This window comes from Phocoena sinus, chromosome 6, assembly GCF_008692025.1.
Source record: "Phocoena sinus isolate mPhoSin1 chromosome 6, mPhoSin1.pri, whole genome shotgun sequence".
NCBI lineage: Eukaryota > Metazoa > Chordata > Mammalia > Artiodactyla > Phocoenidae > Phocoena > Phocoena sinus.
Window position 1 is genome coordinate 20,496,287 of NC_045768.1, and position 25,351 is coordinate 20,521,637.

General features: G+C 54.3%; 1 protein-coding gene across 4 annotated transcripts in view; it reads right to left on the minus strand.

Annotated features, from left to right (window-relative positions):
• Positions 1-25,351, minus strand: part of RGS3 (regulator of G protein signaling 3) — a 145,050-nt gene that overhangs the window by 72,507 nt on the left and 47,192 nt on the right. Inside the window, exons 1-8 of one of the 4 annotated variants that reach the window (XM_032634932.1) lie at positions 24,384-24,503; positions 20,358-20,439; positions 19,492-19,597; positions 18,356-18,707; positions 17,451-17,490; positions 12,065-12,261; positions 8,637-8,720; positions 3,223-3,334 (exon numbers count right to left, since the gene is read on the minus strand). In XM_032634932.1, coding sequence (XP_032490823.1) covers positions 3,223-3,334; positions 8,637-8,720; positions 12,065-12,261; positions 17,451-17,490; positions 18,356-18,707; positions 19,492-19,597; positions 20,358-20,439; positions 24,384-24,437 — 1,027 coding nt within the window. In that variant the 5' untranslated portion in view covers positions 24,438-24,503. Of the gene's footprint in view, positions 1-3,222; positions 3,335-6,006; positions 6,026-8,636; positions 8,721-12,064; positions 12,262-17,450; positions 17,491-18,355; positions 18,708-19,491; positions 19,598-20,357; positions 20,440-24,383; positions 24,591-25,351 lie in introns of those variants that run through there. The other 3 variants (XM_032634936.1, XM_032634931.1, XM_032634937.1) reach the window with 3 other exon arrangements.

Here is a 25,351-nt window from a genome sequence, read left to right on the forward strand (position 1 = left end):
AGGTGCTCAGAAAATGTCAACCGACTAAATTTAACTCCAAGGGTACCAGCAGCCTGGACCTAAGCAGCTGAGTTTCCAAGATGGGGCGCCTGGGCTCCTCAGGGTGGATGGTGAACCCAAGAAGCAGCTGGACATTTCCAGGCCATCCTGAGAGACCACAGCAGGTCAGGAAGACACACTGTGGGTGGGATACTGGCCACCCGGGAGGCAGAAACACAAAGAACAGCAAAGCCAGTGGGCGGCAGAGGCAGGAAGAGACCACAATGGGCCCCGGCTGACCGGAGATGTCCCAGTTGTTAGCACCAGCTCTCCGCCTGTTCCCATTACACTGCCATTCAGCCTCGCTGAAGCTCGGGGGAAGCTGGGCAGGAGGAGGGCGGGCAAGGTTTAAGTGGCCACCAGCCGGGAGCCCTGAGGGAGGAGTGCACCCCAGCCCCCAAGCTGAGGCCACGCTTCCCATCTCCCTTGGGTCCTACACTCATTCACCCAACAGTCATCGGGCACCCACGATGTTCTGTGCCCGTGCCCAGCCCTGGGAGTAGGCTTGGCCAGCAGAGCCAAGCACGCATCAGGCATGTCACACAAGGGAGTCCTTGGTCCCTGGGTGGGGCAGATCCTCCTCGGCCAGGGAACTGCCCTCGCCAGCCCTAGCCTGCAGGAAAGGCTGGGTGTGCTCCTCGTTCACCATCTTCTCTGCCTCAAACTGAACTTTCCGCATATGTTGATTTGAAAGAGACAAGAAACCTTAGGAGTCATGAGCAATGTTAATCAGAGACCATCCTGCCAAGAGGAGCTCCAGCTGAGGCCCCAAATGCATCTCTTAAAAGCCTCGCTCAGGCCATTGCTGCTGCAGCGAGTCTCTGGGGGTGCGGGGAGGGGGGCAGGAGTGCGGGCGTCAGGACTCAGGACACCGGGTCCTGCGGCTCCAACTCCGACAGCTGGAGAGGTGGTCACCGGACTTCTGAAAACCCTGGGACCCCCAAGGCTGTCTCAGGGAGCGGGGCAATGGCTCCCCACAAGTGCCTGAAAAGACATCTAAGCATTGGAATGTGCACCTTGAGTGCTCAGTGTCTCTGAGCCATTGCCTTCGCTCCCAGCAGCTCCCTGGCTCCATGGAAAGCCACACTCGCTGTGTTTGCTGACTGACACTGCTGGAGAAAGGCAAGACAGTTCGCACCAGAACAACGGCCCGGCCAGCCAGGACAGGCGCGCGCATACACACACACACACACACACACACACACACACACACACGCACACACGCGCGCGCACACACACACACACACACACACATACACACCCCCTCACGTGCCAACCCAATAGGCTCCAAGGGCTGTGGTCATCTCTCCTGAGCACTGCTGGTCTTGGCCACCCACAGTCTCCAGCCCCAGGAGGCCATGCCCGCACAGGCTGGAGCTCACGTGCAACCGGGCACGCGGGAGGTTTCTCTGCCACGCCCCAAGGCCTCACACCACCCACCCTGACCAGCCGCCACCCAGTGGAGGATGGTGCTTACCCTGCCTCTCACTTCAAGCCTTAGGTTGGGGCCTCCAGGAGGGGAAGATCCAACCAATTCCCAGCGGACTCCCCGCACCCGGGCTAGGGGTGGGGACCAGACAAATGAGCACTGTCCAGCTTCTCAGAGCAACCTCGGGGTCCATGTGGGCACGTCAGGTCTGGGAGGGAACACACTGGACTGCCCAAGCCTGGTTTCACAGTCAGAAAAACCGCAGCCCAGAAAAGGGAGAAAGGAGCAGCTGAAGCCACACCACACAGTCAGCAGCAAAGCCGGCCCAGGGCCTCACGCCCCCAGCTACTGCCCTAGGCTCTTCCTCTGCCCTGTGGCTCCCAACCTGCACCCAATGCTCAGCCAGTTTGAAAGCCCTCTTCCCCCTCCCTCCTTTCAGCAGGAGGCTGAGCTGCCCAGGGTCCTGGGCTTGCAGGCCCCAGACTTGTGTGATGAGCCCGACTTGTGTGATGGTTCTTATCATCAATCAGCCTGTATTACCAAGCACAGCCCCCCACCAGCACCCCTCAAATCTGACTGGGTCCTAGATAGTGGGAGCTGGGGGTGGGCAGGCGTGTGAGTACATGTGTGTGCAGAGGGGTGGGAGGGACGGGGGAATAGATGTGTAGGGGAAGCTGGGCGTGAGGGACAGAGGGAGGGGCAGGGCAGCGGGGAAGCCAAGGGCAGAGTCACTGTAGCTCTCGCTCACCCCGCTCCCGCAGGTAATGGGGGGCTCCTTGGAATGCCAGGATCTCAGCTGAACTTGCTCAGAGGGCTGTCCCTCCCCATGACCTTGGTCAGGCCCAGCCCATCCTGTAGGAGAGGCTGGCCCCAAGCAAGGTGACTTGCTTTTTCCCCTCAGCGGCCGCAGTGGGCAGTGGGCAGGAGAAAGCCAGAGGCAGAGAAGGAGAAGTTGTAAGCGACTTCCTGTGGGGCTGCGAGAATGGAGGTTCTCACACGCCCTGGGTTTCTAAGGAGGAAGAACAGCGGGGGCACCGAGCACGCAGGCCGGGTTTGCAAACAGGCAGGAAGTTTTCCTGGAGCAAAACCCGTCAAAACAGAATTCTTTCACTGGGTAATATTTTCCTCCCTGCCCCTGTCACCCATGCTCAAACAGGTCTGGTGTTGTTTTCATAATCTGGGAGAGGAAATTGAGCCCCTTTCAGCAGAGACCTCAGGCGCCAAACCAAACCACTCGACAGATATTCCCGCTGGTTTCCCATTCCCGAGTGGAGGGGAGGGCACCGTGGCAAGTGTGGGGTAGAGACTCGCTTCACCCTCCCACGTGCTCCTGTCCCGGATGTGTTGCCTGGGCACACGGTGTGGGCCAGCCATTTTGCATAAACGACCTAATTTAATCTTCACAAAAACCTTCTGAGATACTATTGGTGTCCTCACTTACGCATGAGGAAACAGGCTCAGAGAGGTTGAGGAACTTGCCTGAGGTCACACAGGTAGTGAGGGGCAGAGCCAAGATCTGAACACAGGTCTGTCTGAAGCCAGCGCTTTTCCCACTCCACTCCCAAGCCTCCCTGAAACCTCACTGGAACAGAAGCCTCCCGGCAAAGCTCAGGGTGTACAGGGGCCTGCCAGCCTAGACTGGAACGCCAGTGTCTGAGAACCAGACCTAGGGGCACACATCCCATCCATGCTGCCCAGAGCAGGACTCAGGGAGAGTGCAGAGGGAGTCCAGGGCATCTCGGGCATGCACTCACCTTCCTGCAGCTTCACGCTCTGGAGGTAGAGGGGGTTCCTCAGGACGTTGCAGCGGCCTGGCTCATCCTCCTTGGTGAAGAGCAGCAGGTCAGAGTAGGCAAACAGCGTCACCTGCACAGGGAGAGAGCAAACAGAGCTCACTCTTCTGCTGTCCCAGAGGCCAGAAGCCACAGCCTCCCCTGGGAGTCCAGGTAACGAGTCTCCATCATCTCGGGCATAACCAGGAGCAGATGCTTAGCGTGGCCTAAGCCAAGGGCAGAGACCTGACCTGCAGTCAAGGCTGCCCTTTTGCCTACTCCTCACAGTCGGAAAAAATAACAGAACAAAAATCAGCCCTCATCCTCATTCTCCATGCCTCCTGACGGCCTCTGCCAGCCTCTCAACAGCCCGACACCCCACAGGCCCACCTCTCTGACCAAACGCCTCTGGAATCTCCAGCCCAGTGCCCTTGGCTTGGAGCCACCCTTGAGCTGCAGGACGTGCCACATTTGCTTGCTTTCTCCTCTAAATGTCCAGCTGAAAGAGCACTGGGCTTGGAGTCAGAAGTCGAGGCACCTGTCCCACTAAGTAGCCATGAAAACTTGGTTAAGTCTGCTGAATCCCTTCTGCCTCAGTTTTTTTCCATCTGTGCAAACAGGGGGGAACGTCCCTGCTCAGCTCCCTACAGGCTTCTTTCACAAGGTCTGTGTAGACAGTGAATTTGAAGCATCATGCAATGTGAGTATTCTTGTAGATAATTTTAGATAAAATGTAGATAATTCTTGTAGATAATTTTAACTGCGTTCATGCACCGTCAGTTCAAGAAAAAGCCAGTTACTTATGCTCCAACACAGACATGCACAGAACTTTTATCTCTTTTATGCACTAGCTGCTCCAAAAATAAAGGAGAAAGATATTTTTAGACATTATAGGTAAGCCATCAGGCATGCTCAGCATATTTTTATGCTAAGAAAAAATCCACTTGATCCTCTAATGCCAGTAAAGATTACACTGTTCTTTGTTTTGTAAATCCTGCGGTGGCCTTTAGTCAAAAGCAATAAAAACCCTATTTTAGATCCTCCGAAGAAAACAGAATATTATTAATTTTGTGGAATTCCCTTTGAGGTGTCAAAATCTGACATTTCATCTCATCTGGGGTAAGAAGAATCCGCTGGAAGGTCGGCATGCACTACGAAGGGCCACATGAGTGTGTGCTGGATTGTTGACAAAGTTTTAAAAAGCCAACATGTTGACATTTAGCTGTCAGATTGTTAAAGATGACCTAACAGCTCCACCTCTATGACTCTAGCCTATAGAAATACTTACAAGGACATATAAATATGAACATGTAGGGATGTTCTCAGCATTACAAATTTTTGTAATTTTAAAAAAGAACATAAACACCCATTAAGAGAGGATGGATAAACTAAATTATGCTACCTTCAGGTGGGAGAATTTTATGCAACTATTGAAAGAATAAAGTAGAGCCAAGTGGACAGAAATGGAAATCTGTCCATCATAAATCAAAATAGTGCAATGTCCAAAAAATACCTAGCGTATGATCCAACTTCATAAAACCAAACTGTAAACCTGTCTGTATTTATACATTTTTTAACGTCTAAAATACTCATCACAGTCTTCACTGTGGGGAATGGGACTTGACTTTATACATTTCTGTTTAATTTGCATTAGTTTGCAATGAGAATCTGTTACTTTTATAATTTAAAAATACATAAGTGTTTTTCAAAGGACCACGTGGCACACAGAGGTTTGAGGGAATCTGGGCCACAGAGACAATAGGGGGCATTCTTGAGCAGGAGGCATTCAGGGGCTCTGGCTTATCTAACGGGGACCAAACACAAGGGCTCCTGAACCCTGGGCTGGAAGGCATCCTGGCAGTGACTCTCTCCAAACCCCTTCCCATCACAGCCCTGACCCAGCATAGTCCACAGAAGCCTCCATTTACTGAGCACTTACTTTATGCTCAGTGGATCCTCACTTGTAACTAACATCATTGCCCTCATGTATAGGTGAGGACCCTACAGCACCGAGAGGTTAAGTGAACTGTCCAAGGCTACACAGCCAGAGACCATTGCCCAGGTCTGGATGACCGCAAAGCTCTCACAATATGGTGAGGTAGCAATGTGCCTACAGTTGTCCTGTCCCTGAATGTGAAAGAATCCAAGCAGGGACCAAAAAAGAGGAACAAAGGAGACAGAAGTTAAGGGAAGGGAAGAAAATGATCTCAGAACTCAGAAGGAGTTTAGGGCTTGGTTGTCTGAGGAGAAGACTTCAACATCCACTGAGTGGAAAGGAGAAAGCTCTACACTAGGCAAGCACAAGACAAACCCTCAGGGTCCCCTGACCCACTCAGTGGAAACCAGGAAGTGGTCTCTGGACCCACAGGGAAGCTGGCAGGGGAAGGGTCAGAGGAGATAGTCTGTCAGGAGCCTAAAAATTCAAAAAACAACCCAGGCCCAGAAAGGGCTGGATGGATGGCAAGTGGAGAAGAGGCACCAGCAAGGTGAGAAAAGACCCAGGTCGTTGCCCTGGCCCAGATTCCCAGAGCTGAGAATGTGGTCTAGACAGGAAGTGATTAAGGCCTGAACGAAGAATTTCCCCAAAAGCCGGGTCAGGGAAAGGACAGAACTGCTGCACAGCGGGAGACAGGGCAGAGAGGCGAGGGTGCCAGAGGAGGGCAGGTGGGCCCCTCTCCCGTCTCACCAGCACCCTGCAGGCCTCTCTCCCCGCAGGAGCCACAGCAGCCCACAGTGAAGTGACGCCCATCTCCACAGCCCAGTTACCTTCTGCTTCCCACAGCAGGCCCTGGGGGCCGCCAGCTGTCTTCCCCACACTTGTTCCAAGGACACATCTGCTTTCCCAAAGGCTCAAGAGTCGAGGAATCGCTTGGTTAGGAAATCCTTGAGACTTGAAGCACCACTAATCCCACGTGGTCCTAACCAAGCTTCCTCAGAGGAATCTTGCCTGAGGGCAGGGTTTGCAGCAAAGGTCTTGGTGCCCGAGCAAACGGTAAACTTAATGAGTCGGTGTGTAAAGTGAGGGCATGTCTGTCTTGTGCCCCATAGGACTCCTGGAACCTCCAGCACAGGGCCTGGCTCCATCGTAGATGCTCAGTAACCATTCTTTGAATGTAGAAATGAGTCTGTACCAAAACGCTGATTTGATCTCAGGGCATGTTAATCAAGTTGGTGACTTCCGGGAGGGCGTGTGATGAGGGCAGTTCACGGTGTGGGACTGGATCAGCTCACAGAGCATGCCCAGAGAAGAGGAGGGACACCAAGCCAAGGGGGAACATTCCATGAACAAAGATTTCTGTCGAGCAACTTTCTACAATTTAGGGCTCTCTGGTAATAGAACCACTGCCGGGAGGGCTCCCTCAGCAGACTCAAGAAGAGGCTGGATGGAGAACGATCAGCTGGAAAGTTACAGGGAAGCAATTAGAATGGATGGCTCCTGAGGGCCCAGCCACGATGCAATTCTCTGAACTTCGCCAAACCCCTCTTGAATTGGTTTATATTTTTGGCCTGAATAACACGACAGACTACTAACAGCCACGTATTTGCTTCCTATCATATTTCAAGAAAAAGAAATGCATTATTTTTCCTTGTGTTCAAATCATTTCTTTCAACCGTCAAAAGGGGTCTCTTAGTTCTAGGGCTCCGAAGACCCACTAGGCAAAGAGCTTTTGGACAGATTTTAACTATCATCAGGCCCTGGCTTCAGCTTATGTTTGTTAGTTTGTTTTTAAACAAACACACCAGAGCCAGCATGGGATCCTGGAAAGAACTGCTGAGCCAGAGAGATCCCAAGTGCTAATCGTGGCTCCATCTTTTAGGAGTCTTGAGACCCTCAGGTCCTAGTAAATCTCACTGGAGCCTCAGTTTCCTCATCTACTGAGTAGGGACAAACGTGCCTCTCCTCGGGAAGCTGTGAGAGTTAACTGGGATCAAGAATGGAAAACTTGCACAGTGAGGATAAATAAAAAGTGCTCAAGGTTTGCAGGCTTAATGGTGAGTGAGTAGGGGAAGAAAAGAGCACATTGAGACATATGAATGTATTCCACAGTGGCTGCCATTTCTAACTGCCTCCTTCTGAGTCTTGTGAGTTTATAGCCACACACCTCAGTTTCTGACTTTTGGCTACCTGACTGAGCTCCACCACACACTTATTCACCAAGCGTAGCTCCAAAGGACTTCTCGTTCCTAAAACCCAAATCCCCTGCAACAGATGAAGTTCTACCCCCACAGAGGCAATTCAGAAGTTATGCCAAGGTTCTTAAGAAAGTTCCCGAAGAGGAGGTCCAGAAATGTGGTAAGCAACGCCAGTGTGGTAGAAATAATCCTGCAGTCTCCCCAGGGAGCGCCCCTGAAAGACAACGCTCATTTGGAAAATATGAGTTCTGGTCTGCTTGTTTCACAAACAAAACAAAAGCAGCCTGCTTTCGTCACGACTACACAAAATGTCCCGGAATGCTGAGGCTGAAACGGCCCTTAGAGATCAGCTGACCTCAGACCCTGCCCTTGCTGCCTCAAACACACACACACCCCACTGTTCCGATGGGAAGACTGAGGAAGAAGGAAGAAGTCGTAAGTGAACCAGCCGCGGAGCAAGAGCTGGCTACATGCCTTCTGCCTCCAAGTTTCCTGATCTTTCCACCACCCCAAGCTGTCACTCAACTCAGCCAAGCCACACTGCCAGCTCTGAATCAGGGCCTGATTGGAGGCAAGCCCCCTACCCTCTCTTCAAGGCTCCCAGGTAGCCCAGTCAGACCCCAGAGCTCCAACTTCTGTTCCCAAGTAGATTTAAGTTCATGGGACTGAGCCGGAACCTGGCCAGCTCTGGGGATGGTGTGGGCGAGTGAAATCCCCCCAGTTAGAGATAAGCCAGGGCCAGCTCCCAGGAAAAGCAGCGTGACCTACACACCCAGGTCCCTGTTGGCAGAGCTAGATCCCAAAGAGAGATCACAGACTTATCCCTCAGAAGAAGATTTTGGATTTGGGTTAATATACACCCAAAAACACAGGTAACGGGTGCTCTTCTAAAATTCTCTTTGGCTAACAGCTTTATCTTCTCACCCACAAAGTCAGTCATCACAGCTGGGGTGAAATGCCATCTCTCCTGCTCCTTAGAGGAAGATGGGAGAAACAGTGGAACGTCATTAGGTGTTGGGAAAACTCTCTAACCATCAAAGATGCACTCTGTCGCTTTGAGAGGTGGCAAGTTCCCTATCGCTGGAAATATACCCAAAAAAGCTGGGTAGCCATTTGGTAAAGAGGGCATGGAGGCCTTTTCTGGTCTTTTCTACCCCAATTGTACAATTCTGAGACCATCAGGAAGAGAGGAAAGTTAGGGGCCTGGAGGATGGCCGATGAAGCCCACCAGAAACCCCACCGGGGAAATGTGAGTGTCTTACCTCGGCAGCCTTGTTTCTCCCCTCATACAGCAGCAGCTCCTCCGACAACAGGAGGGTCCTGGCAGGGTTACAGAGATCTAAAGGCTGAAAACAAAGAGGACAGTTCAAAGAGGCCTGGTGGCAATGAGGGGGAGGGGGAGGGGGAGGGGAGGGGGAGGGGAGGGAGGGGGAGGGGAGGGGGAGGGGAGGGAGGGGAGGGCAGGGGAGGGGAAAGGGGAGGGGAGGAGAGGTGAAGGGAAGGGGAGGGAGGGGAGGGGAGGAGAGGGGAGGGGAGGGGAGGGGGAGGGGAGGGGAGGGGAGGGGAGGGGAGGGGAGGGGAGGGGAGGGGAGGGGAGGGGAGGGAGGGAGGGGAGGGGAGGGGGAGAGAAGGGGAGGGGAGGGGGGAGGGGAGGGAAGGGGGAGGGGAGGGGAGGGGAGGGGGAGGGGGAGGGGAGGGGAGGGGGAGGGGAGGGGAGGGGAGGGGAGGGGAGGGGGAGGGGAGGGGAGGGGGAGGGGAGGGGGAGGGGAGGGGGAGGGGAGGGGGAGGGAGGGGGAGGGAGGGGGAGGGGAGGGGAAAGGGGAGGGGAGGGGAGGGGAGGGGAAAGGGGAGGGGAGGGGAGGGGAAAGGGGAGGGGAGGGGAGGGGAGGGGAAAGGGGAGGGGAGGGGAGGGGAGGGGAAAGGGGAGGGGAGGGGAGGGGAGGGGAGGGGAGGGGAGGGGAAAGGGGAGGGGAGGGGAGGGGAGGGGAAACGGGAGGGGAGGGGAGGGGAGGGGAAAGGGGAGGGGAGGAGAGGTGAAGGGAAGGGGAGGGGAGGAGAGGGGAAGGGAAGGGGAGGGGAGGGGAAGGGGAGGGGAGGGGAAGGGGAGGGGAGGGAGGGGAGGGGTGGGAAGGGGGCAGGGAGGGGAGGGGAGGGGAAGGGGAGGGGGAGGGGAGGGCAGGGGAGGGGGAGGGGGAGGGGAGGGCAGGGGAAGGGGAGGGGGAGGGGAGGGAAGGGGAAGGGGAGGGGGAGGGGAGGGGGAGGGGAGGGGGAGGGGAGGGGGAGGGGAGGGGGGAGGGGAGAGGAGGGGGAGGGGAGGGCAGGGGAAGGGGAGGGGGAGGCAGCCTGCCAAAGCCAGTCACAGAAGACTAAAGACCGCTAGCCCTGCCCCAACACCCCAAGAGCCCACACACCCCCTCATACACAGACAGAAACAGAAAGACAGAGACGCTCATCCTGGGCGGAACTGCTGCTGCTACCTTCCCCACCCGCCCTCGCACACTGGCTGCAGGAAGTCCAACCACATGGTCGGCCTTTGCCATCCTCCCCGCCCCCGACCCTACCACCCGAGCCTGCCCCAGCTCCCCCACTGCACCGAGCTCCTGGGCGCTCCCGGCCCCCACATTCCCCCATCTGTCCTGTTCATGCTGTCAGGCCCAGGCTCTCAGGACACCTCTGGCAGTATCCTGACAGCCTCATGCCAGATTTGGTCACCTGAGTCCCTTCAAGGCCAGGCCAGTCCCTGCTCTACATTCATAACACACTTGAGTTAACTGAGTTCTTCTCAGCTGTCAGTTCCCAGGGACCAAGTCTCAGCCAAACCTGTCACCCCACCACATGACCCTGCCCCATACCCACGGTGGAGCCCTGCCCCTGCACAGCCTGAAGAAACCTCCCTCAGCCCTGGACTACCCAGCAGGGCTTATCCTCGTGAATGCACATTTATAACATGGCTTCTGGGCACCTGACACCAAGCAAGGTGCTGGAAGAAAGATAACAAAACAAATGTCAACTACTCACAACAACCAAGATGGATCTTACAAGTAACGTGAGGCAAAAGAAGCAAGGCCCAAAAGAAGATATGAGATATGGTTTCATTAAGCAATATTCAAAAAGAAGTCATTTAGGAAAGCACATATAGGTGGTAAAACTAAAGAAAAGCTAGGAAATGATTATCATAAAGTCATGCTAGTGGGTATGTCTCGGGGGGAGGGGGCATCGTAATCAGGAAGAGAGATGCACAGCCTCTGGAGTGGTGGCAATGGTCTAGTCCTTTCTCTTAGTCGATATCCGCTTTATAATTACCCGTTAAACTCTGCATTTAAGTGTTATGCCATTTTTGGTGTATATATTTTACAACTCAAAAGTTTTTTATAACTTTAAAAAACTAATTTTTAATTTTTTTGGTAAAAATTTTAAAATGAAAAATAAGTCCCGTGGATTCCAAGACCTTTGTGGTTACATCCCGAGAAAGAGAAGAGACCAAGAGAAAGGCAAAGGGCAGACCCTGCCCACAGAGTTGTCTGGGGAGAGGCACATCACCTGCCAGAGTTGCGTTGTGAGCGTCCTATAAAAGTATGAGTTCTAAGATCCACTGGCCAGTGACAGGCCCGGAATGGGACGCCAGGGAGACCAGAGAAGGCAGGCATGGTCAGAAATGAAGCTCTTGGGGCCATGTCCCCTCTAAGTTGCTGATGAGAGGATAAACTAAGAGCCTCTCTGGAAAGCAATTTGTCAAAATATGCATAAAGAGCCTTTAAGATGTTTATGACCCATAGCCCAGTCATTTCGCTTCTTGGAATCTCCCCCAAGGAAAATAATCCGAGAGGCAATTCACGCATGAGGATCTTCATCACAGAGTTATTTACAATAGCAAAAGAGTAGACATAACACAAGTGTCTGAACAGAATAGAGAACTGGTTAAATAAATATGGTACATCCATATAGTAGTGTCCAATCGCTACAAGACACAGTCTCAAAGAATATTTAATGATGTAGGAAATGTTCATGCTGCAATTCTTGTTTAAAAAAGGCAACAGGATATAAAACGTACAATAAGATCTGTCTGGGTTTTTTTTTAAATATGTATATGCACAGGAAAGATATCTAAATGCTCACATTGGTTATATCTGGGTGATAGAATAAATAAAGGTTTGGAAATGGGGAGGAAGAGAAGGAAAAAGAGAGCAAAGCAGGGGAAGGGAGATCTAAATAATCTCAGGCCACCAGCTAGTACTGGCCAGACATGTTTGCTAAGATGTCTGATGGCCAGACAAGATGCCAGACCTCGAGGCTCTCTCCCTTGGTCATCTCCAAACAACAAAGTACTGGAGGAGCCAGGAAGCAGAACCCTCAGCACACAGGCCCTGTGACAATACAACCAGCAGCTGTAGCGTGTCTGCAATGGCCCCAGAGAAAGGGGAGGGGAGGGGGAGGGGAGGGGGGAGGGGGAGGGGGAGGGGGACCCGCTTGTCGCCGAGCTTCCCTGCCCCCACTCTCCTGTTCCTCCTCCTGGAAACCTCTGCTCCCTCAGTATAACCCCCCGGAATCCTGAGCCCCTAAAGCTATTTGTCTTTCCCAAAAGGGGGTCCTCAGACCTGGAACGAGGTACCATCTCTGAGTCCCGGGGTGAAGGACCCTATTCTTTCTCACCTCCTCCAGAGGGAGCCCTTGGGGTCAGTCATCAGCTCACCTGAACAAAGATGGGGAACACCAGGACCTTGGGGGCCAGGGTGACGTAGGTGCCATAGCTTGAGTGTGGGGCATGTGGCCTCATGACCGGGCAATTCTGGTAGTTCCCATGGCCCTTCATGGTCTGCACCGTCTTCATCAGCCGACACTTCTTCCCCAGGCCCGTGTAAGACTTCCCTTTACTGGGACTCCCTGATTCTGTGGAACAGAGATGCGGGACCGTGAGGCATTTCCACACCCCCTGCAGAGGCATGCCTCTGCAGAAACAGGGAACACAGTCTCAGTCCATTAACAGCCATTAACAACAGCAGCTACCATGCGCCGGGCCCTGAGCAAGGTGCTGAGAAGACAGGGAGACCTCAGAAGGAATCCCCTCACACTCTGTGAGAGATACTAACGTGTAAACCAGCAACTCCAGGGCAAGGACAGAGCTGGGAACTGCCAACAATGATAAAGGCAGCATTCCTCATCTGGTGACCCAGGACCTGAATCAGACCTATCGGTTTGGCCTCGTACATTTAAAAATCAGAAAATCTCTCAGATTCAAAAAATCAGAAGATCTGACCTCACCGGGCCCACAGTCCCACGACAAACAAGCAATCAGATGGAGCGTCCTGGGTGGCAGAGCATGTGTGGTCCCTCTTGTCCCCATCCCCACTGCTCCCTCCGCACACCCAACACTGCTGGCCCGTTTCATTGCCTCCCAGGTCCCTTGAACAAAGGGACTGGAGGTCATGTTTCTGCAGTGATAGCAGAGACAGTGGGCTTTCTCAGGACGTATGGGTGTCTGCCTTCTACTAGCCAAGGGAGTTGGAGTGGCCTGGCTCACTGAGTCAGTCTGGAATAGGGAGTGGCACCTGCCGCTCCAGTTCCTGGGGAAGAGCACCCGTTCTGAGCCAGAGGGCTGCACCCAAATCCCACTCCTCTGCTCCCCAGCTTGGTGACCACCAGAAACTCACTTCGCCCCTCAGAGTCTTGGTTTCCTCACTGCAATTATAGTACCAAGCTCATGGGGTTGCTGTGAGGATTAAATGAGACACTCCAAGTAAAGCCCCTAGAATAATGCCTGGGACCTGGTAAGTGTGCGGTAAAAGTGAGCTGCTAACTTATTGTGGTTTTGTTGTTGTGATTTCTCTACTTGGGAAAGCGAGTTAATCAGATACTCCAGGGACTCTGGGAATCCTAGGCTTCATCGCAGCCAGGAGGTATTCCCCGGCTTGGCTATCAACTCACAAATTATTCTCATCAGAAAAGGGGGGGAGAGAGAGAGAGAGAGAGAGAGAGAGAGAAGAGAGAGAGAGAGAGAGAGAATGAATCACCCCCAGGGAAGAGAGCAGAGAGCTGCAGGGAGTCCCTCTATACGGTGACACAGCAGGACACATACCCTCATACTGAACAAGGGGTGGCATACAGATCTTTATCATGTCTCATCCAATGGGCAGAAGAGCAAAACACAGAGTAGCTAAAAAGTCAGGAATTCTTGGACACAAGCAGGTAGGAGACAAACTCCAGGGCATTCAGACTCTGCACACACCTGGGCCCCCTCCGAGGGTCCCTGCTGTCAGGTGGGCAACTGATCAGCCCTCCCTGACCTGCATGTGCAGCCCACGGGGGCCCAGGTCTCCTTCCGCCACCCCCAGTCCCGGCAGCCTGGGGGTGAACAGGTGGCCTGACCCCAACTACATCTCGGGGAAGCTCCCCACCAACGCGTGGTCCCCAGCCTCAGGGGAAAAACTCAGCTCGGAAGGCTTCACACTTACCTCCTCTACCCACCCCATGCCCCTTCTCACCGAGCAGGGTAAGAAAAACAAGTCAACCCACACACACAAGTGACCACTGATCACAGCAGCATCTTGGGCAGCACTCGAAGCGTGATCACCTAAACCACCCCCCGCTTCTTCGGGGAGTCACTTAGAGAAGAGTGAAAAGAGCGTGCGCCCAGGACAGGGCCGGGGGCAGATGCATGGAAGTACCTACCCAGCTCCTCGTCTGCTCTGGCCCCGGACCTCCGCCCCAGAGGGCTCTGTGCTGCCAGGCGCTGGCCCCTTTGCTGAAAGAACCCATCCTGGCTCTCAAGCTCTGCACTGGATTTGAGTTGGACAAGACACCTGAACTTGAGCACTGGCCTCCTCAGAGACTGGCTGTGTAATAACCCTGACCAGGTTCCTTCCCCCTCTGAGCCAGAGTTTTCTCCACTGCAAAGCAGAGATAATACAGACTGCTGCCTTGCCTGGCCCAGGGCAGGTGAGGGCGCACACGAGAGACCCGATGGGAAAGGGTTTGGTGAATGGTACCAGGGTGTGAGGGCACGAGGATTATAAACCCAAGCCAACAAATAATCCACCCGTCAGGGCTGGCATTAGGACAGGGCTGCTGCGCCACAAACTCTACCATGAACAGGGATCAAAGGGTCAGTCTGGAACTAGACAGTCTAATTTAACACAACCGAGCCTAGACCAGAGAAGGCAAAAACACACAGGACTGACAAGCAAGGCAAAGTAGACCAAACTTAACAAAGGGGGCTGTTTGCTAATGCCCAAATCTGGGCTTTTGCCTGCCCCCAGTCTGACCTTTAAAGGAACCCACTTCTTCCCTGCCCTAGCCCAGCTGCATAGGGCTGTCACAGAATCTTTGCCTTGGGCCTAGAGAGTCATGAATAAGCCACTTGACATACACATTTGCCTTCAGGTGGGAAGCAGCCCCATTTTATAGACAAGGCAACTGAGGCCTGGAGTGACTGAGGGACTTGCCCAAGGTCATCTGGCCAGTAACTGGTACAAAGCGGAATCAACCCAACCTATGTGGCATGCCCTCGTGCCCCATCTCCACATACCCTGGATAGTGTGTAGCAAGTGGGCTTGATTTTCCAAAACTGATTTTTTGAAGTATTTTTTTTAAAAAACAGTCCAAGTTATAACCCAGCTACTGCGCTCTGCGAAGGCAAACTCCTTAACTTCCCACCTGCTACTGCTTACACCCTCTGGTCTAAACCCCCATATCACCCCTTAAACACCTGCTTCACTGACCAAACAGTAATTACTCGGCTTTGCTCCGGCTTCCGAGGTGAGCCTTGGCAGCCATCCGTCCCCCGGCTGTGGCGAATCTGAGGCTGGGCTGCTTTCACAGGGCAAGGGACAATGCCAAGGGCACCCGCAGCCCTGGAGAACACGCCGACGACAGGCGGGCAGGCACCACAGGCCGCAGAAGGGCACCAGACTCCATTCTATTCAGGTTGGCTCAACCCACCCACCCTCCTGCAAGGAGGCCGAGCAGCCCAGAGCCCAGCCAGAGGAGGAGACAGAAGTTGTCACCCTGGCGACAGCTTTAGCCTCTGGAGAACCCTGAGTGGGTTTAAGGGAAGATCTGTACCCTGAATTCCACCCCTTCCTCTGAACCCGCGGACCAGGAGCTAGGAATATTTGATCCCTGGTAAAGAGCAAAGATGTCCTTGGATACCAAAATAATTATCATCGTGAAGAATAAATGAAGTCAGGGCTTCTCTGGTGGCACAGTGGTTAGGAATCCACCTGCCAGTGCAGGGGACACGGGTTCGTGCCCCGGTCCGGGAAGATCCCACATGCCGCGGAGCGGCTGGGCCCGTGAGCCATGGCCGCTGAGCCTGCGCGTCTGGAGCCTGTGCTCTGCAACGGGAGAGGCCACAACAGTGAGAGGCCCGCGCACCGCGATGAAGAGTGGCCCCTGCTCGCCGCAACTGGAGAAAGCCCTCGCAAAGAAACGAAGACCCAACACAGCCAAAAATAAATATTAAATAAATAAATAAATTTAAAAAAAAGAATGAATGAAGTCAGGTCGAGTTCTTAATATAATGCATTCAAAAGTTACCACTGTTATTAATAGCAGCATCATTTCCTCGCTTGTCCCTCTCCCACAGCCTGCGTGACTCTGCCCTTCTTGGTTTACTAAGTACTGTATTCTCAGAGGGGAACCAAAATGTGGACACGAGTTGGGAGGACACCAAGAGGCATCTCTCGGCCGAGAAGGAACCACACCAGCCTGCCTCAACCCACACATCTCTCCAGCTCCCTTCGCCCATGAGCAGTCTGCAAACCTTGGAGGCAACCAGAGTCACTCCCCTTCAGTCAGTCACTCCAATAAAATTCTGTTGAGTACCTGCTGTCTGTCAGACCCTGGGACCAGCATCAGACACACGGAGGTGAGCAGGCCTAGGCCCTGCCCTTAATGGGGTCACTATTTAGCAGTGACATCTCCACTCTAACCTGATGTGGCAACTAAAAGCTTTTTTAAAACTCAGTGTTGAATCACCATCAGACTTTTCTCCGGAAGGAACACAGATTTCATTTCCAACAGACCAAGCCCTAACACCCAAATGCCCCAGCCTGGAGAGAATAAAGATGGCTTCCATCTGCAACTCTGAGCCTGATGGGAGCCCTTTTCCCTCCAAAGGGCACCTGCTCTAAGCAAGCGTCGTCTTCATGCTACTGACAGAGGGGGACAGCAAGGAAGCAAGTCTGCAAGTGGTTGGGAAAAGGCCATTCACAAAGAAGGAGGTCAAAGAAGGAAGGGCTCAAGCATATCCAAGGTCAGCACCATGGACCACCAGGCAAGGTTGGTCTCAACCCTCCAGATACCACCTGGACTCCAGCCAGCTAGACTCAGGCCAGCGCAGAGAGGGCCTAAAGGAATGCCCAGCCAACTCCAGCAGCAACACTGATACCTCAGGTTTCCTGGGAGAAGGAACTGGTTTTGAGCCCAGCTTCTCTCCCTGGCCCTTAAAAAATAAGGTCAGGATTTGAAGGACAAAGGAGAAAAATCCCTTCAAACAGCAGAGCCATCTGTGCACTTCAAAGACAGCTAACTTCTGTGTAACATCACTCAGCAAATAGGCTGCCACTCAAAATCATTATCTCCTTCAATCCTCCCAACACCCTCTGAAGTGGGAATTATCAGCCCCGTTTTATAAATAAAGAAACTGAGGCTCAGTGAGGGGATATGAGTTGCTCAAACTCATACAACTCCAATTTGGAAGCTCCCAGCTCCAAATTCCATGCCTCCCTCCCGAGCTGACCTGACCACAGTGCCTACAGCACCTTAGATATATTGGTTGCTCAGTAATGTTGGTTGAATCTCAGCTGAATGCCTGAGTCCTGAACACCATCTGTTAGACTGCTCTGGGAAGATGCCCTCTCTTCCTCCTCAGTTCAGGGTCCAAGGAAGAAAGACACTGGTTCAGTGAGGAAGAAAAAGGTCCCAAGAGGAGACAGAGTCTGTGTCAAAATGGGGAGGGGGAGATCTTGACTCTGTTGGGAAGGTCTCCCAACTCAGAGGAGGAGGTGGGGCCCAGCCTCGCAGCTAACCTCACCATCTCTCCGGGGCTCAGAGGGCACAGCAGCAGAGGAGAGACTCACCTTCGGGGATGGCATCCTCCTGGTACACAGGCCGCAGCAGCTGCGGGGGAAAGACAGAGAACTACCTCAGTCCCAGGAACGGGGCAGACCACCAGGCAGGCTGCTCAGCCCTGGCCTGGGGATAGGAGGGGAGCACCTCAGGGCACGAGGGCAAAACAGCAGTCCCGCTAATGAGCTGAGAGGGGGGCCTGGAGGGATCACAGAATCTAGAATCCTCTAGAATGTTTGAGTTGAACGAGGCTTTAGCTGTCATCAAGTCTAACCCCTTGAAGTGTGTTCTGTGAAACACTGGCACTTGGGACGCTAACAACTCCGCCACAAAGGGTACACCGTCAGGGGAGTTTGAGAAATGCTCGGTTAAACAAGGGTAAACCACCTTCTTCACTGCAGATGCCCTCAGAGCCTCAAATAGGCTAATATGCATTGGGAATCTCCCAGAAGAGGAAGAGAGTATAAGGTGTTTCTCAAACTCATTTGACATCAAGAAACTTTCTTCCCAGAGTATCTCCTGGGACCGATATTTTGGGGCACACACGCTGACATTCCATTACTCCATCTTACAGCTCCTATGACGGGCTCGCTGCCTACCACACAGCCCATTCCGCTGAGGTTAAGTGCAGACTGGCAGAAAGCTCTTCCTTCTTTTGAGGTGAAATCTTCTACCGTGTGACCTCCCGTGGCCCTGGATCTGTGCCCTGAGGCCACAAAGACCCACCTGCTGTCTCTGCCGGGGACAGCCCTACAGGACAGCCCTATAGCGGCTGGAGTTAACACATAGCCCACTTCCCTGCTCCCCACTCCAAGCCCCTGGCAGGCTCCTCACAACACAATTTTGAGTCTTCGCATCTTCCTGGCCTCACTCAGGGACCCATGCCCTTCACCTCCCCTGAACCAGCTGTCCATACCTGGCTCCCAGGGTTCAGCGGGGCCAGGATGATGTAGTTGGGGTCGGCGGGGGCAGTGGCACGGGACAGTGCAGGCAGGGTGTGCTGGCCCCCGCGCTTGGTCACCTCAGTGTAGCGCTCCCAGCCACCGAGCAGCAGCCCATCCGAGCTGTCACACACCAGGTGACAGCTGTGGCGCTGCTCTGGCCGTGCCTGGGCCCCGTGGGTGCAGTTCTTCTCCCGCTTGTTGGGGGGCGACTGGAGGTCATGGGTCGACTTGCAGGACGCCCGCCGCAGGACCCCGCCATCTGGCCCCGGCTTGACCTGGGGGACCATACGCCACACAAGCAGGATGATCTCGCTGGGGCAGCTCCTGGAAGTTGGAGGAGGCGGGGAGTCACAAAGGGAAGTTGAGTCTGGGGGAGACCAAAGTCAGCCATGGTAGGGGCCTGTGGGGGCACAGAGGAAGAGAGGGGAAGAGGGCAGGGAAGCCCCAGTGCCAGAACAGGAAGGGATGCAGAGGCCATCTAAAGTAGAGACAGCAAAGGGGTCCCTTAGGTCGACTCTAGTTGACTGGCAGAGGCTGGGAAGGACACTGAGGCCAAGGCCAAGTAAACAAGAAAGAAGACCAAACTCAACTAGTGATGTGCCTCCTGGACACAAAGTATTATCAAGGAGGAGCAGGCAAGCCACGGCCTGTGTACAACCCCTCATCCGGTCATTCTAGAAGCAAACCTAAAATGGGCCACGAGGGCTTTAACCCAGAGGGTCGAAATTTAGGAGACCCCCAAATTTAAAGAATAACTGTTTAGCTGTGCGATTGAAAATGTTCACAACATCTACGCATCCTCAGGAAACCAAGGGCTTAGCTCTGAGGTAGCAGAACTAATGAGCTAAAGTAGAGAGTGACCCCCTGGGGCTGCACCACGAACCACAGGGTCTGTTTGAGAGCTTCTTCCCTGCTGTCTGCTCTGGGATCCAAAATTGCTCAGAACCTGAACCTTCCAATTTCAGGCGAAGAAACTGATTCCCCAAGGAGCAAAGTGAATTGCTCACGGCTGGGAAGGAGGGACGGGCGAGGCGTGTGCCCAGGTCTGGGGAGGGGAGGGGAGGTGTGCCCCAGCCCGAGGCCCCGGGCTGCCCGCCGCCCCTGTCACCGGATCTCGTGTGCCAGCTCCACGCATTTCCAGTGCTCCACGGGCCTCTCGTTCAGCTGTAGCACCGTGTCCAGCTGCTGCAGCCCTGCCCGCTCTGCAGGGCCCCCTGCAGGGACAAAGAAAAGCCACTCAGGGGCTCCTGAAGCCCACAACCCCCTCAAAAGCCCCGGGGTCCTTTGCTTCCAGTGACCTTGGACAAGGACCGCTCCCCTCTGTTTCTTCACCTGTCAATGAAGGGCCAACCTCGGGGGCTCTCGGGGACCTTGAAGGGAGGCTCCCCTTTGCCCTCACTTCCTCCCTGCCCACATACCCAGTACTGGCTGACCTCTCTCTGCTGTCCACCTCCCCACCAGGCCCCCCTCCCTGCCCAGGGCCTCCCACCCCTTGAGAACCCTTCCTTGCTGCCAGGCTCACAGGCAATGGGGGCACCCAGATCACCATGTCCCAGCTTCTCCACTTTGGATGCTCACTCTGTGACTAGAAGTCTTTTCTTTGTGAAAAATAGGGAGGGAATGACTATTTTTAAGTGCTAATCAGACTGGAATAGGATAAAATACTGCTTCCAAATCGAGTTCATAAATGACTCTCATTTTCCCATGCAGCCATTACTGAAAATATAGGTTTAGTTCCTGTTTGAAATGATTGGGAAACAAAATATAAAAATCTATTTTCATTTTGATTAAAAACAACAAAAAAAAGAGTAGGTGTATTTTCATAGACCTCACTTTCATCTGTGGTCATTTAAAAATATTATTCTTCTCGTTTTGAAAAACCAGGACACTTTGCTCCAGTTTAGGGCTCCCCTTTCAGTTCCAACATCTTGTTTGCAAAGCCTCGGGCTGGCATCACCCGAGACACTCACTCACCGGAATCCACGGCCTGGACTCGGACCGGAGAGTCGCAGCAGATGGTGAAGCCGAAGCCGTCCTTCCCCCTCGGGATGGTAATCTAGGACACAGCCCTGCCCAGTTACTCCCAGAAGCCATGAGGCTGCTGCCTCTGCTCCAAGGTCGTGAAGAAGACAGTCCCCACCCCAGAGCCACCTTCCTCTCCAAGGTTGCTGGAGCCAAGAAGGAGGCTGGCCGGCCCCTCGCTGTCCCTATCTTGGCCCAGGCATCTTGAGCACTGGGTTGTGGGCCAAGCAGGAAGGCTGGGAGCTCAGGAGGTAAGCCAGGCCCATGTGGAAGGGCCCAGACCGAGCCTTGGAAGGCTGAATCTCGCCTTCCTCAGCCCTGGCAGACATGTGGCCTAGCCCTTTACCCAAGGGCCCACTGCACTGCACGTCTCCGCCTCACCTGTGACCCACTGCCTGCTAGGTCCCTTCCTCCTTTCCCCAGGGGTTCATGGAGCATCGGCCCAAGGCTGGCCCCATGCTGAGGGCCCAGAGACAAAGCTGGCCTGTTGGCTGCCCTCCCAGAGCACAGGGGAGGGAAGACAGGGATGCACACACTCACCACCTCAGGCCAAGGGGCAGGGGACACGTGCTAGGGGTCTCAGGACCGTCCACTGCCAGGGCCTCAAGGTATCAGTGAGGGCTCCCGGGTGAGGGGGCAAGTGAGGGCACAGATAGGCTTCCTGGCTGAACCTGAACTAGCCAATGACCTCACTGTGCCTGCTGCAGCCTGTGTGCGTGGCAGATCCACAACCCCTACTTTCAGAAGTCCCCTGAAAGGGCCCTGCCATCTGGATGCTCTTTTCAAAGCAACATGCAATTATTGAGCTCCTACTGCATGCCAGGCTCTGGTGAGGTACCAGGTCATGAGGCCTTGGTCTCTGGCTCCCAGAGGAGCATGAGGGTACACTGATCTCTAGAAAGCAAAGCAGGTCATGTTAAGCATTACAGCAGAACGTGAGGATGGTGCTGGGAAGAGTCCTTTGTGCTTTGACTTTAGATGACAGGCCTGGAGCACGGCAGGAACCAGCAAGTGCTCCGCTAGTGAGGACAGCACTGCAGCCTCCCACCAGCAGCGGAAAGCTGGCAGGGGGCGGCGCGGTCTGCTAGCTCAGTTCAGTTCTACCTTGCTGCATGCCCTCTCTGTGCACCCCCAGTTAGGCTTTGGGAGGGGTGCAGAAAGCCCAGCCCCTGCCCACTCAAAGAGCAATTCCAGGCTGCTCAGAGCAGGTGTATGAGAGCAACAGACTAAGGCAGCTGAAGTCAGAAAAGGGGTCTGGCGCCCTGGATGTGGCGTGGGCCCCAGTGCAGCATGGGGTAGGGCACCCCAGGCAGGCTGAGGAAGAAGCCAGCTCAGCAGCGCTGAAAGAGGTCAAGGGCCACCGTCTCGTTAGGAGACTGCTGTCTCCTTCCTTTAGGGGTTACCTCTTCCAGGCTGGGTGCCCGGCATTCACCTGCCAGCTGTCCCAAAGGCCAGGCATGGGAAAGGGGAGAGCCGGGGAGCCCAGGGTGACCCAGGCCCTTGGATGCTGCTGGGGAGGCCCCTGAGGCTCTGCTTCCCACCAGCCCTGGGCCTGGATTCAAAGCGAGTTTGTAAAACAGGAAATCTGACAGACAAGGGGAAGGGGCGGGGGGGGGCAGGAAAATACCCTGTTCCCATAAGAATTCTGGGAAAACACACAGCTAAGACAGGAAGAGAAAAAAAATGGAAAGAAAGAAAGAAAAACAAACTCTGGAGTGAGCGCGGAAAGCCCAGACTGAGGCCAAGGGACGATGACAGGAGCCCAGTCCACTCCATGCAACCAGCAGGGATTTTTGGGACCTCACAGCCCACCCTCAACCCAGGCAGAAGCTGGGATGCCAGCATTTTGCTAGCACTTCCCCAGTCCTACACCACCAAGAGCCACGGCCCCTTCTGCCTGGGGTGCAGCTCTGGAAAACCAGTTCCAGCACCCAGGGCTAACAGTTTGGGGACTGGCCCCAAAGCTGAATCTGGAGAGAAGGAGGGTGCTCCAGAAAACTGCCTGTTCCCCGCATCCAGGTGGGACTGTGGACAGGAGACCCCTCTGCCTTCCTGGGCACCAGGCTAAGCAGAGCCAGTCCAGACAACAGTCCAGGCCAGCTGGGGGCTGGGAAGAGGGGAAGAGGAGACGGTGTTGGGAAGCAAGCCCCTCTCCTGCTCAGTGTGAGGGGGTGGGACTGCATAAAGGAAGCAGAATTATGCTCTGTCCATCGTGACCACGACCACGTTGAGAGGACAATGTCCAGAGAACCTGATCATCACTGCAGCCCTGAGGGAATGCAGGGCTAGTTTCAGTATGCCCATTTTACAGAGAAGGAAACTGAGGCCTGAAGCAAGTAAGCTCTCGGCCCTCCTCTCTGACCTCTGACCTCAGGCCTCAGGGTCAAGAGGCAAGGGAAGCAGCCCTGCCCTATCTCTGGGATCTCAGCGACTCCTGGCAGAGGCCATCCTTCCCGGGGTGCTTCTTGCTCTTTCCTGTCCAGTGCAGGAACTGCTACTGCTCTCAGATCTCACCCATGCCAGCATCTCACTTCTGCCCTCCTGCCTGATTTCTGACCCTCTGTCATGCCTAGACTTCAATCCCAATCCCTAAGTGCCACAGTTATTGAACCCCCTGCACCAGGCACTTCATACATATTCCATTTACTTTCACAGCATCGTCACATTATCACCCTATTCCACTGACAGGAAGACTGAGGCTCAGGGAGGTAAACTGCCATGCACAAGAGTCAGACCTCAAGAAGGGCAGAGCTGGATGTGAGCCCGGGTCCGGCACAAAGCTGGTGCCCTCAACCCCGCACTACTTTCTAGCAGGGGATCCGTCTTGAACTTGAGTCCCAGAGCCCCAGGCCCGGACCGCACTCATGCCTGGTCCTACTGTGACTGCCAGAGTGTCCCGGTCCTCAGGCCTGTAGTCCCAAGTGACCGAGGACTTCTCGACCTCCCATCCAGTGCCCTCTGTGCCTCACCACCCCGCCATCCAGTTGCCAGTGTCACAGGGGCTGCTCTGCAGGCTCCAGGAGTGCGGGAGGGCCCTGAGAGCTGGGGACTGGAGAGAGAACACACGTGTCCCACTCACGGTGCAGGAGGCCCCTCTGAGCATCTCCCTGAGACCTAAGTCTGCCAGTTTGAAGGAGTTCAGGACCCAGATTCCAGGCTGGTCATTAAAACACAGGGGGACTTTTCTATACTTTTAAAATCAGAACCATTCCAGAGTCCCATCAGCTTGGACATTCCCAAAATCTGGACAACCCTTGCCTTCACCCTGTCTGACACCATGCCCTTTTTATAAGAAAAAAAAAAAATGTCCCTCACAGTTCCAGAAGAGTCTTGGGGGCTAAGGGATCATCACTCCCACTCTGCCCCACATCCTGAGACTGGAGGCTGAGGGCCAAGCCCTCTCCGTGAAGTTGGGCTCTGGAGCCAGAGGACTCCGGACCCACTTCAAGGCATCACAGCCACCCGGGAGGAAAATCATGTGTGCGCACATATACGCAGACACAGCCCACCTCGCTCACAAGCACACACCAACACACGCTAGAACACAATCACACCTACACAACACAGGACAGGCACTGCCGTCCCATCAGAAGTAGGGAAAGTTAGCAAAAAAACACAAATCCAGCTGCTCGGCAACCTAGCCACTTATAATCTCAGGCTTGGGATGCTCTTTTTAACCCACACTCCTCCCAAATAAAAATGACAGAAAATCAACTAGATAATCTCACCATGGACACCACCCAGTCAGTGGTTAGGATGGCGAAGAGCTGGCCTCGTCTGCCCCTAAAGAGGGGCGGCAGGTAAAGGCCACCTTGGGGCCAGTTCCTGCCTCTATCCTCCCCCCCAGATCACAATGAACCTGCAAGGGGCCAGGAGGAGGCAAGAAAGGCCTTGTGGGAAGACAAGTCCTGCTCGGTGAGCCCTCATCCCTGACCCCCAATGACACCCCATGCGCCCCCCAAGGGGCCAAGCACCCACCTGGCGGTAGCGGCGCTCCGAACACACCTTGCAGAGCCCATTGAAGCGGTTCATGGCTGCGGGTCCTGCCTCGACTGCCGCCCCATGAAAACCCAGCTCTCCCCCCCAGCAGTGGGAGCCCGCACTGCGCCCCGTCAGCCTGGCATGACCGCCCTGGGAAGCCCGCCCCGCAGAAGAATGGCAGGAAATCACCTCTCACCTCCCCAAGCCCTGTCTGTGCTGTGTGCCTCTGCACGATAAGCCCGAAGGCTTCCTGAAACCTCCGAATGACAAGGAAGAGGGAGAGTTTTATATTAAAATTCCTGTCAACTAGTTAGTATTCCCCGGGCCCCGGCGGGGAGAGGGCGCCTTTGTTCTGGCTGCATTCTCTGCCATGGGCCACTTTGTGATTCCAGTGTTCTCACAAACACCCCTGGCTGGAGGAGAACCCAGGCAGAAAACACAGCCCACTCTGTAACAACGCCGCCTCCCCCTGCAAATCCGAGGAACAAATGCAGGGAACTGGTACAAATGCAGGGAACTAACTCAGCCTAAGAACCTAAGGATGCTTTGCACCCACAGACATCCCACGTCAAGACAGGGAATACAAAACATCTGGAGTTTGCCTGCCACTCAGAAGCTACTTAAAAGTCAGTTTCCTCATCAATGTACGTGGGCTGCTTGAAGGATCTGATGACAGACCATAAAGTCAAGTTGGGAAGGGATTTCCAATCACTCCATAATCCAGCATCCTCTTTTTACTGGTGAAGAAGTGGGGGCCTTGAGCAGTTGAGATCACACAGCAGGGTGGGGTGGAGCTGGGACCAGAGCCCCAGTCTTGGTTCCTGCCTTGTAGAGCAGTGCCTGGTGAGCCTAGAGCCCCTTCCACCAACCTCAGAGCCCCTGAGGAAAACTACCCAGCCACTCACATCCTTCATGCCAGAGAGTGTCCCTTGGTCCAGCCCAGCTTTCGTTACTGTGACAGTGGT